Raw genomic sequence first — 13861 nt, 5'->3', positions numbered from 1 at the left:
CATAGGGATATAGGGACAAAAGGCGACTTTGTTTTATACTATGTAGTGATATAAAACTCCAGATATTAGCACAATGATATAATGTGAACGAAAGGGTGCTCTTTCCCTGCGAATTAGCGATAAAAAAATAAAGCCAACGCCGAATTTACGAGCTTTGTAAGTGCGAGATTAACCAAAACCATAAATTGTTTTTTTTTCTCTCTCCGAATATAAATTAATAAAACACCAGTTCAAGAATTCCGAGCCAAGGTATTACCGAGAAAAAAAAGGGAACGAACAAAGAAGGACCGCTGGCCTGGCAATATTTACATTGCCAATAAAATATTTGTTCTCATTTCTTCCAGAGTCCAGGTTAATTTCGTTAATTAAAAGAATTCCGTTTGTCCTACGTAACGAAACCGAATAAAAAATATTTCCCTTTTACCTTTTGATATGTGGCTTGCCGTGTTTTAAATAATTTTCTTTTAATTTGTTTTCATCTCCGTCTCTCTCTGTTTCAGATACGGTACGGGTTTCCATCGAGGCAGGCGTTCGGGACAAGGCCGCCACTTGTGATGTAAACAACTTTGAGAGGCTCGTTACGCGATAGACCCGGTGCCGGTGTGTGTGTGTGGGTGTTTGTGCCAGTGTCAGTTCGTAAACCAGGCGTACGATGGTGCAATTAACGTTCCTAATGGGGAGATATGTGAGCTGGTGGTTTTTATGCTTCGCCATTGATATTTCGACGTTGCAGGCCCATCAAGGTAAGTGATTCTTTAAAATTTCATCATGTTACCATAGTTTATTTCGCTTTAGTGTCGCTTTTCTGGATCTAAGTTCAAAAGGATTTGCTTCTATTGTTAATAGAGATAATCTGTTTCTGTATCTCTGTAATTATTTCTTGTATACTTTTAGTTCAACGTTCGTTGATCACTTGATGTATAAATAATTTAGGAAAGAGATATCTATTTCCATTATGTTACTAGGTTATTCAACAAGCCTTGTAATTTGATAGGATGGATACATTTAAAATACTTTTATGTATTTGAAAGGTATAGAAATCTAGAGAATAATTGCTTGACTTGAATTTATTTATTATTATTCTTAATGCTCCTATAATTTGTCCAAAGTCCAATAAATATCTGTTTTGTTTATATTTCATATACATGACATCTAGAGAATCATTTCATTAAGTGATCTTCTGTATAAAATACTATTTTAATTAATTAGTTTTATTCTAAAGCTTATTCTAAACTCTATGTATGTCTAATAATCGGATCGGATAGTGTTAGACGTTTTAGTGTTCGCACTTCACTGTCATTTCGCGTATTTATCTGATTAGTGAGTCCATTGGGACACCCTTTTGAAGTATTTCACACAAACACATTTAATTACAGTAGTTATTTGTTCTAGAGGAATATAGTGTTGTATCACTTCATTTGAAACATAGTATGGAGTATCGACAATGGCACGCAACACTTTTTGGAACCGTTGCGTGATGAATATTATTATTGGCTAGTCCCCATTAGTTGGATTCCATATGACCAAAAGAGTATAGATTTATTAAGTAATATCTTGTTATCTAATGATAGCTTGAATAAGCCGATGCATTTGGTAGAGTTTAAGTCCGAGTTATTACCGTTTGACGGGTAGGTGGTACTCGCAAGCCAAGCGTGGATCTAAGTGCATACTAAGATATTTAGCATCCTCTGCTTGTGGGAGTTGACAACTATTGATATAGACTGGAGGACATGTCCTTCTACGGAGCGTATAATTTATATTATTGGATTTTGTTTCGTTGGCTTTTATACGCCATCGTTTCAGCTACATTTGTATTTGATTAAGATGTGTTTGTAGGTTAATTGATGCTATGGTTGGATCATTATAAGAAGCTAAGACTGCCGTGTCGTCTGTGTATGTTGCCAGAGTGATAATTCTTGTTGTGCAAATATATTGCTTGTAATTCTATATGTTCATCTCCTTGTTTTAGAGTAAAATTAAGATCTGTGGGCGAAGATTTTATTAGCTCATAGTCCGGATGAGGGAGAAGTTTTTTTAATTTAACCTGCAATCCCGTATGCCATACTTTATCCATATCGTTCTAATAAGTCCATATATATTTTTGTTTATCACCTAAATATCTGATGACGTTCGTAATACTTCATTTGATAAAAATATCCAAGCAAGTCAAGCAAGAGTATAACAAGTCTTGGATATTGTTTGTATCCTAGGTTTTAATTTCTCCATCCTTAAAGAAGCGGTTATTTATGTAGTTATGTTACGTAAGTTATGGATGGAACTTTTTCATTTGTTGTATTGGTTCTGTAATGTAACAGGAGTCGTAATACTAGTAAAGAATATGATGATTTTATTGTTTTAGCGAACAGGGACAGTAAAAAATCACACAGATCAAAAAAAAGCGTTAGATTCAAACCGCTTCCTAAATGATTAAAGCAAATAACTTTTCATCCTAGAAAAACATCTAAAAATAAAATCAGGAGCTGTAGAAAAGTTATTTTCTGTAGCAGGATTTGTTCGTTCCTCAACAAGAGGCTGTTTGTCTGATACTACAGATAAAACAACATTAGTGTTCATGAAGCATATTCTTCTTTTACAGATTGAATAGGTTGGGTTAGATTAGTACTATTCTTTTTACATAATAGCTGTCTCTATGTTGTATTTTAAGTAAAAAATGGCTAAAATACGTATTTTATAAAAAAATATCTTATTTTATTTTAAAATTAATTCGAAATAGTATTTGGTAATTTATAATTCAATTAAAAAAATATGTATTTTGCGCATCCGTGGATATAGGTGACTAAACAATTAACATTATGTCCGTATTTACATCAACATCGCTTTTTTATCACAAACTTATTGAAGTTGTGTTAGTCGAATCAGAATATTCGTTCGAAGTATTTTAATAAATATTCAGTTCAGAGGAGTTGAGCAGTTCCCAAAGCGCTTAAAACTTCTTAACATTTTACCATCTTATAATCTGAAATGAACCGTCTAGTATCTATTTTCGTTTTAGCAAATCTCACGCAAAATTATATAGAGGGCCCACCCGGATCCGAAAGATTACAGTTCATGTTAATTCCGAGCGTTAGTAAATTCGAAACTTCTATTGTCGGTCCTTTGAGCGCGTTTTGAACCTTAACCGGTTTATCTTCTTTAAATAATTTTACGGGTTATACGGTAGTTCGGTCGGCACTGACTCTGTGTGAGTGACTGTATGTGTGCGGTTTAGTTCAAGGCAATTCGCGTTATTTTGCATATATTGCGGAATTAGATATAGCGAGCATACATTAAAAAGCATCGTGGTCTCGCACATTGAACATACCGCGCTGGCGCGTGCGTCCCCACCGTCAAAAATATTTGAATATTCTCAGTGTTCATAGAGTAAATACAGACGTCTTACTTAAATAGGCGAAACTGAGGAAATGTTTTGCGCGTTCCATTCAATAGCGGCTCTGAGACCACTCTTTGGGTTGCTTCATTTAAATTGGCCTACGAAGGTATTTGATTGGTTCATTTCTATAACGCGATTGTTTGTTTCAGTTTGTTTACGACGCCATTTTTATGTGTCTGACATAAAGTACGATCAGCATTCTTTTGTCTTAAATGTAATCACTATTATCCGATTTAAATGTATTTTAATTCTCAAAAGTGTTGTGTATCTAGTGTACGTGCGGAAATAAAAACCAGACGTAGTTTACCTTGGAAGAAATCCCCCAACAGGACAAACAATCTTGAACATATTACCCTCATCTTAAATTCAAGATGTTCCTAAATGAAGCAATGGTAAAATTACATTCAAGGTAAATGTAATTATACTACATGAAAAGTGTTTGTTACTCTTTAAAAAGTTCTTTGTAAAGTGCCATGAATTTAAAACTTAATTATTTTAAAGGTAAATAGAAACGTCAAAATATAGGTTTATGAAAAGCTATATCAAACGCTTTAATAGTTTAACAAATAAATGCGAAACGTTTACTCAGAGCAATACGGTAATTCGTCATTTCTTATTGACAAATCTATAGGTAAGAACTATATATTGTACAAACTACTAAAAAACGTATCTATTCTATTATTATTTTTCGTTTCAAAACAAAATATAAAATTTACCGGACCACGATGATTTTTAATGAATACTGAGATAGCTTGTATTCATAAAATGAAACCATGGGCAGTTTTTAAACGGAAACGTTACGTGTATGTTTCGTCTGTAGTTCTGGTTTTGTTATTACGGCAAGCTCGTTAGTATCAAACTGCATTTTGATGAAGGATGCGGCGAAGTCGGTCTGCGCTTGTGGACAATACTGCTTTGTTTTATTAAAATAGTTGCCGGAATATTTCTTTCAGAGTTTTCAGTTTTACTTTTATTTGTTTATATAATATGTTTAGTACTTAATTATAAATTATTTGTTATATTATATGGATCTGTAAAGGCCTTTCAAATTTCAATAATTCACTATTGTACTGGAGCTGTTGCAATCACAAACGTTGTGAGAATTCTCTTAATTTAATGAAATTAGCCCCAGTTCTTCTTTTCTATACCAGTTGGTCTATTTTTTTTGAAAGAGTGTAACAACACTAACATCTAACCATCTAACATCTACATCTAACCAGATGGATATCTAGATATCACTTCACATGAAACTTCATATGAAAAGGGAGGAAGAGTCAGCCCGAAGGCGATTAAGACGTGGTTAACGACTCTCTTTAAATTATCCATGATGGATAAACCTAACGGATAATTGGGGTATATGGACTAAATGGTCTGTGGTGACGTCATTGGATCTGTTGAGATTACAAAGGAGTTCAAAGAATAAAATTTCGAACTCTACGTTAGGGCTCTTGCTCTTGGGTGAAAAGTTGAATGTTGCAAATAATATTATATTAATGACAAACATAATATATCATGGCAATACGGCAGTTGGCTTAACTAAATATCATACTTCATCAAACGTAGAAGAGTGGAGCTAATAAGGAAAAAGTAATTTAAGAATATATGTACATAAGCTATTTCTTTGTCAAATTATTGTTTGTAATGAATATTTGAAATATAATAAAGTAAAATAATAAAAATATAAAATAAAGTATAATAATAAAATGGCGGCTTGGTGGCGTAGTGGTAAAGGCGATGGGACGGTCCTCCTACTGTTGCTATAGCCGCGGGTTCGAATCCTGCTGGGGCATGGTCGTAAATTTATGTTTGTGATTGTTTAAATTTGTGAATGTTCTAGGCTAGGATGTAAAATCCGACAAGGAAAATTACCCCAGTCACGCCAGTAACCAGGCTAGGTAAGACCGGATGTCTTCTGGCATGATTTCTATAGTTGGTCACTCGTCAGTCGGTAGGCTTAATGCTGAGGAACGTGGTTTGGAGCCCAGGTTAAACTTAACTGGGCCAGTCCAGATAAACCCATAGTTGGTAAAAGAAGACTTTAAAATAAATATAAAAATGTTATATTATTGTACTATATAACTATTTTTTGATTATATAAACGGAGTCTATCTGCCATATCTCTTGTTACTGCACACGTCGTTTACCAACAGTAAAAATCGTCGATAATATGACGGGATCACAATTGAAATCTGGGAAAAAATCATCCCGTCAATCGGGCATAGCCCGCCGTATTTATCTTGACACTTGATTTCCCGGAAAACTATTTTTAAAGCTTTCGAGAGCGGTTTAACAATTTGTTACCACTGTCTGAATCGAACAGATTCCGTTCGCAAAATTTTATCCGGAATCTTCTCTCCCGCCCGTTCTCGGCGCCACGAAATGTCATCCCTGCGAACATGGAACTGACACTGCATTTGTTAACGTCCTCTGCGGGGTCGCGCAAAGGAGACACCGTGGACGTTCGAGTAGGTTTTTCCCATTACGGAGGAATACCTGTTTAATTTTCTGCTACGGCGCCCAAGACGTGTCCGAAATTGAATTATCTCGAGCTTTTGATTGGACGACCGCTGCGTGTTGGTTTAAAATTGAAATTGCCGCTGATGGATGTCTTATCGTCAAAATACTGTTTAATGAATTCTTGTTTATTTTGTGCTGGTCGTTTCCGAGTAACCTATTTTGACAACACTCTTTGACGAATTGTACCAAAATTTAGCTTCATATATTTTAAATTTTTGTATACTTATTGTTGAGTTGCGAGAGAGAAAACAAGATGGACATTTTACGAACATCCTGGTGGGTCTAGCCATAGTTACTATTTATGAGGAGAAGGTATGGCATGGGGCTTCCTCAAGGTGAGATAGCAAGACAGGTATCCATCCTATGGTAGTATACAACAACCTATTCAGTGTGATTTTTAACAGTAAACTTGAACGATTCTTTTTAAAACTATTTTCTCATCCGTCATTGATTTTGCAGGTTCAATTATATTACTACTGCTTGGGCTTTAATGACAGTTGAATTCGAGTCATGAATAAAACGAAAACAAAACAAGATAGAGACGATGATAAATGCGGTGCGAGTCTTTTGGAACCCAGTACACTATTACCAGCAGCTGTGTGATTCCTAATTGAAAACTTCAGTATATTTTCAAATAATCAAGAAAGCCAAAACTAGTTAAAACAAGAGAATTTTATTGATTGTTCGTCGTCTCTGAACATATCTAAAACAATCACTTGTTAAGATTTTCCGGTGAAAAGTTATTCTAGTTCACTTAGATCTGGTTCAGTTGACAATGTGTAAATCCACAAGATATCGTTGAACTTTCAAACAGTGTTGTACTGTCTTAATTTCAAATAAAAGTTCTCTGTCACTGATTCAAGCCTTATCGGCACAACAAAGTAAGTAGGAAAAACATTGTATTTTTTTTGTATAAAATCACGAATCCTTTCTCTTTTTATTAAAACTTCCCTATACTAACACCATATGTTCCTTACAATAAAATCTGGGTATTTTTCATTTGGTTTTATGTTTTTTCTTTGCGTTAATATAAAAAAAAATTGCGTTACATTATCCCTCTGCATATTTTCTTATGTAGTCTTCTAGTAAAACTATCATCAATAACTCTACGAATCAGCCAATACAAAATACATTTTTTGATTAAAAACTAATGTTTTTTCCAATTCAATTTTCGCCCAACCATAAAATAAAAAGATTTAATTAAAATATTTTTATAGGAACATTTATTTCCGCCCAGTTCCGATACTAATCTTATAATTCCCAAGGAGTAACAATAGGTTAATCTACGGAAAGGTGAGAGGTTATGGCCACCCTCCTGATAATTTAGGGCCGGTGTTCCTCGCGAAATAAAGAAAAAAGTACTATAAATAGCGGGATTTGGGTGTAAGAATTATAATTGGACCAGGTGCTGAATATATATTTTTTATTAACTTGATAAAGCAAGTTTATGTTGGATCCTCCGTATATCTAGCTCATTTATGAGGAGGGATGACGTTGGAAATAAACTCAATTTAATTATAAATTTGATATAACGCTGATATAAGATTTTGCTTTGAGTGTTGAGATGTACGTAGTATTAGAACATATATATTTTAAATGACATGATTACATTAATTTATATTAATTTTAAAAGCTTCATAGAATTATTTGTATAGGTATTTTTTATCCCATCTGTCGTATTTTCCAAACCTTTTTCCCTCGGACGTACTTGTATAAATCAGAATTTCGTTTTGTTTTAATTAACATTTTGTATTCTTAACTATAATTTTTGCTTAGTATTTTATACAATTCCTTCAAGGACTAGTGATGTTGCTGATATATTAGGGTCTTAGTTTTTTTTTTGAAAGTAACAACGTCATTATAATACTAAACCATACTTCATATTATAATAAGAGGTAATAATTTTTTCCTATGCTATAATTTTAATTAGGTAAGATATATCATTTATGTTATAATAAAGGAAAAAACTAGGAGCAGTTGCAACAGCTATAGGAACAGAAAAACTCATAAATCAGATTCATTTTCTATTATTTTTTGGATGTTATACGTTATATTAATAAATCTAGCGCAAAGATTACAAACATGAAGAGGAACACAGGAAAAAATATAAAAATGGGGATAAAGTAATAAGAGATAGTTTTAAAGTCGTTTATCCTTAGTAATATTTATTCAATGAAGTTGTACTACAGCACGTTTGAAAGACAGCAGCCAGTAGAAGATTATGTATGAAGATGGCATAATTACCGTGCTCAGTCAAAAGTTGTTGTGCATTAAATGTAGAGAATCCGGAAGATTGTTGGGTTCTACATGAATTAACAGTACCAAACTTAATAAACCAAATTTCAAACGAAGTGAAACACTATTGAAATAAATCGAAATAGAATTATTATTGGAAGGGATCGCGTGTCATGTATGTAGAAATTAGCTTAGGCATATAATGTATTTGTATCTTGTGTTTGTTTGTGTGAAGTTTATCTATGACGCAATTATTTTGCGACCTCAAAAATACTCGAAACACATATATATTATTTCGCAACATACTGATAAGATAACTCCAATTTCGATTTTTAAAAATGTGAAAAATTAGGTGGGAAACCAGGCATATTTAGGACCGCATAACACTTAAGATAAGGAGAGTGCTAGACGGAATACGTTAGCACTTCATCCCCTTGAAAGACAGTCGATGGTGTAAATAAACCGATATATTCCCAGAAGTGTATTGGCCTTGTAAACTCGTGGAAAGGTATATTTCAGGGAATTTCTTGGGTATATATTTTTCACCCAAACGAGAGAATCATCACTGAATAGATTTTCCCCCTCCCCTAGAAATATCTGCCAATCGGGTGGCGAGAAGAATCGTTAAGCTAGCCTACTCGGTACGAGGTACCCAAGGGAGGAGCACTAGGGGATAAATTGCGATGCATTCGACAGCCTTTTCAGTCACCACCACATTCCACAGGAGTCCCGCAAGGAGCTCTACTAGCCCCTGTCCTCTTCAACGTTTACATGACTGATTTCCCACTCTACAAACATTTCGGCACAAAATTTTATGCAGATGATACAGCTTTGTTTACTACCGATTACAGTCCCGACACCATCCGCGACAGACTTCGAGTGCAGCTGAACCAGGCGATTTCGTGGTACAAGCTCTGGCAGCTTCAGATAAACCTGAGCAAAACTCAAGCTATTCTGCTCCACGGCAAGGATTTCCGCGTCTACCACCAAATCAATAAAGTCCCTATCCCCTGGCTTCAAAAAGTATCATACCTCGGTCTTTAGTTCGACTGCAGGTTCCAATGCTCAGCCCAAATCCAGCACGCTGTCTTCAAAGGCAATGGCGTGCACAGTCTACTCTTCCACTCTTCAGCAGAAAAAAATAAACTCCCAATCCCCCAGAAAGCGGCTCTGTATAAAATGCTAGTCCGTCCAGTCTGTTTCTTCGGAGTACAGGTGTGATACAGGTACGTCTCTGAGAGACAACTTGCACTACTCCAAGTGTTCCTCAATACCCCATAGTGCTCGGTGTAAGATTCTCCCTAACAACATCCCTACTCATCCACAAACCTCGGTAGATAACCAAGTATGACAATCCCAGTCGTAACCCAGGGCCTTTGTCGCCCACAAAAGACTTTACTATCCCGAACCCGAAGCAATATCAGCAAAAGAGCATTTGGTTCTAGATGATCATATTGGAACAAGAAAAAGAATCTAATTAAACACAGTCTACACACACTCTTCATACATAACATTTTCAGTCTCCACATAATTAAATGCATACAAATTTCGCGCAGAGTTGGTGCCACCATGTCAGTGTGAAGGTTGTCACTACTTATCATTGAACCCGTTTATTTATTGTAGTTCAAAGTTTATAATAAATAAAATAATTTTTGATTTTACAGTTTTTTTTCCATTATAACCGAGAAGAAAAATCCGGCAACAATTTTTAACAATAATATACGACAAGTGTCGTTAAAACGAAAATGCATCAAGAAGATGAAGATCATACTTGTTAATGTTTGATGTATGAAAATGAAAACGAAAAAAAAAAAACAGAATATACTAGATGCGACAGGCGTGCGGAGTTTTTTATATTGCGTAGACCATATTTGCCGTTTTTGTTTAGAAATCTCTCATGTATAGATTTGGTAATACAAATGAGTAAACCATATACATTTTCCTAATATGCACATATTCTTAGTTGCTGAGTTTATTAGTTTGTTTGTTATTTTTTCGATTTATTATTAGGCCATAACCTAATTCCATACAATATAAAGCTCTTTAACTGTTATAAATTAAAGGAAAACTTATTTAAACGAGCTAGGACTATTTAGATATCAGATATTCGTTTTCCTACGCTAAAAGCCCGCTGCATAATTAATGGACAATCTTAACTACTAAATGCTTCGTTTATTTCTTTGTTTTCTATAGTGATATATCAAAGATAATATCAAGACAATATTTGTATAGTCAAACTAGGGTAAGAATTAAATAATCCTCGAGTGCCTTTAACTTATATGAGTTTATTGTTTACTACAGGCCATTATTGAATATATTTTGGTGTTGTATGCGATAACATTAGCAGAAAAAATACAACATATGTTATTCTCTTTCAAGAGTGATATATTGACTACAATGTTTTCATTAGAATGATTTACTGGCCGTTGTACAGTTTGTTGATTTTTTTTGAAATTCAGATGTGGTCTATATTGTCACACATTGTCATGCTCTGAGATAAGACATTGTTTCAATTTTGCTGGAGCAGCTCCAAAATAGGGCATACAATTGTCATTGCTGTTTTTGGTCTGACGGAAATACCCACACCATTATTATTTTGAGTACTCACTATTTTTAAATCTGACGTTTGTTCTAAGCGATAATATAAGAATTTGATCAAAGGATAGGAATCGAAGGATAGGTATTTTTATGGCTTATTAGAGCATGCTTAATACTGTCAGAATTTGAAAAATTCAGATAATAATCGCTGGGCGACAACTACTATTCATACATATAGAGATAAAATAAAGTTTTGTCAAGATATCGTCATGTTGTGGTATTTTGTGTGTTGAAATATTATGATATAATATTTATATTTCATGATAGCAGAAATGGTACGTTCTATTATGGTTTTTTTCATAGTATATGATAGGACGATATATGCAATTTTGAGTGATGAAAAATAAGATTGTTTTGTCGTTGCCGTTTCTTAGTACGCGATAGCGATTCCCATTGACTAATGTCTTCAAATTTTTTATCTGCCTAAAATGTCTTTGTCTTCGGTGACAAAACCACCATTTTCTGAAACGTCTAAACCAGTATTAGCATATTGAAATCGATGAAGCATGTTTGTTATAAAGTTTATACAGCATTGGATAAGCTTTAGCAGCATTTACTCAGTTCATATTTAGCTATTTTCAAGGCATTGAGAAAAGTTTTTGATCTAGCTCCGATAAAGTAACTCGCATTGGCTTCAACATAATGTTGATTACAAATTTATAGCAAGGGATTTAATACATAGTAATGCAAATTTTAAATATTATAAAATTAATTTATATGCGTAGTATTAGCATTATTTTTATGAAGCATTGACAGTAAACATAAATTATTCGGTTTATGGCTTTAGAGAGGTTAGGTTTGGCCTCGTGCGGTATTTTCTTACATCTCATTCATATCCACGTTATGAGAGTTTTCAATCACGACCTGGATTAATAATTAAAATAGAGAAATAGATTTGTTGAAGGAAGAGTCGAAAACTAAACCCAACCATAAATATGAATCCATCAAAAATTTTGTCAAGCCCTGGAATAATTGTTTTGTCCTTGACCTAGGTCATATCTGAATATTCCAGATGATGCTTATCTAAATGTAACTTTATTTATGGAAACTTCCAACACATGCCACAAAAATGCGTATATTATACCAGAAATTATAATAGATACCATTTTAAACTCTATCCAGTCGATAACAAATTATATACTCCTTAAAGGGCAACTTGACAAAGTGCGTTTTAATTATGCAGATTGAATATTAAGTTTCTGCTTTCCGACGTATTGATGGGATGTAAATTTTCTATAGAATTTTCAGGTTTAATATGCAGACTTCAAATATAATACTGGAGGCAACGCGGATAGTACTTGAATCGATCTGGATAGCGCCAAAAAGATGTAAATTATATCGATTATCTTGAGTTTGATTTATTCCAATGATCGCTCAGAATAATATACTGAATATATAATATGACTAAATATATTTGACTTTTTATTCTGACTTATTTATTTTTTTCTGTGTGTTCTGTTTTGTTATAATACTACAACAAATAATTTGACTATAACAAAATGCATTTTTTCTCTTTCCATTGTGACATAAAATATTATTTTGATGCATTCTCTTTACATTAATCTTTTGTCCTACACTCTATATTTATTTCTCCTTCATTATCTTCTCTTACCTGATACAAAATTTGGCTGGAAAGGGAATGTATTACATAAAATGGATTAGAGTTCAAATGTAGGAGAATCTAATTGTTATTTGGAAGAAAATAGTAATTATCACTATAATATATAATAATGGGAATGTTCTGAGAACAGTAATTCAAGTAAAATAGAAGTTTTCACGAATAATGTCCTAACAAATATTGTAGGAGCACACAGATAGTACAACATTGACTACGTACTTCAAGACAAAACCATGAAATCAGAAGGATTAACATGAAACAAACTCAGAAGAATCGAAGTAAGTTGCATTTAGTGCATATTTTTGGAGCAATGGTTCTCAACCAGTGGTCCCTAGATGCCAAAATATGGCCCGCGTATAATTTTAGCGCGCGGTGTACCGTTAGTCGTCATGCAGTGAGTGAGATGAGCTAAAAAAGAGCATTTGAGGAATACCTCTCTCCAATAACATGGTCAAAGTTCGGATTAAACTAATGTCAAAAGATATAGAGGTACAACTTGTCTCAAGAATCAAAAAGTCGCTATTTCTCGCGTTTCGTTGTGATAAATCGACCGATACTTGGAATTATGTAGATGACCAGACTTGTATGTGTTAGTTGTTGTGTAAATAGAACGATCCAAAGGTAATTACAACGTATTATGCCATACATCGCCAGCAGTTAGCTTCTAAGGCTATTCCTGGGTACATTAATCCTATATCGCAAAGTTCCACAACAGTTTCAAATGCTTTCAAAAGCAGCGCCTTAGGTACGTGCCCTTTTAAAAAGAAACTGTTCACTGAAATGGACTGTGGTTGACAAAAAAATGATTGATTTATTGAAACACTTTACCAATACTGCATGTCATATGGATTTGGCTTACCTTGTCGTCATTTTCACACATTCAAAAAAACCATCAAAACTCATTTACAATTGTTGATTGATGAATTCGTTACTTCTCAGAATATACCGAAGAAGCTAAAGCTGATCAAAAACTAGTCCGTAGCATGGACGCTGGTGAGTAACTGAAGATATATAGGAAGAACCCAAAGGAATCCTAAATGACAGAATCTACAAAGATGTTTTTAATCAAATTCTTTCGAGTCGATTTGGTGTAAAAAAGCAATTTCTTATATTATTGAATAGCCTTGCGCTATTTTAGGGTTTTCTCAGCTACTTATTTAGGTCAACAAGGATTTTTTGCTTTTTTGGTAAGTTAAAACGAGGCAAGGAATCGTTTGATAGTAAGAAATAATTTTCGTGTAGCTTTGTGTAGAAGTATTATTCCTAAGATAACAAAACTCGCAGAAGTTGCGCAGAAGATGCAAGCTCAGAAATCAAACTAATACAAACTTAGATAAGTTTATCTTAAAAATATTATTATTCTTTTTTGATAATTTCTTGTTGAGTTATTAATTAAAATTTCAGTTTCATTTTTACGATTTACTTTTTTTATATTTATATTTTATTATACTATTTTATATTTATTTTTATTATACCTACATAAAGGTCCCTGCTAACAAGTA

The 13861-nt window shown here is 33.7% G+C and overlaps 1 protein-coding gene across 1 annotated transcript in view; it reads left to right on the top strand.

Moving 5' to 3' along the window:
- Positions 1-535: 535 nt before the first annotated feature.
- The window catches only part of LOC143192504 (lachesin), a 326772-nt gene continuing 313446 nt past the window's right edge, over positions 536-13861 (top strand). The window contains exon 1 of the mRNA XM_076397898.1: positions 536-743. Coding sequence (XP_076254013.1) covers positions 653-743 — 91 coding nt within the window. The 5' untranslated portion in view covers positions 536-652. The remainder of the gene's footprint in view (positions 744-13861) is intronic.

The sequence above is a fragment of the Rhynchophorus ferrugineus genome, unplaced genomic scaffold (assembly GCF_030347505.1).
Source record: "Rhynchophorus ferrugineus isolate W39M unplaced genomic scaffold, kcgeb_rfMv2 rfM3, whole genome shotgun sequence".
NCBI classification, from domain to species: Eukaryota; Metazoa; Arthropoda; class Insecta; order Coleoptera; family Curculionidae; genus Rhynchophorus; species Rhynchophorus ferrugineus.
The sequence above is the reverse complement of the archived record's forward strand: the minus strand, read 5'-3'. Positions and strand labels throughout refer to the sequence as shown.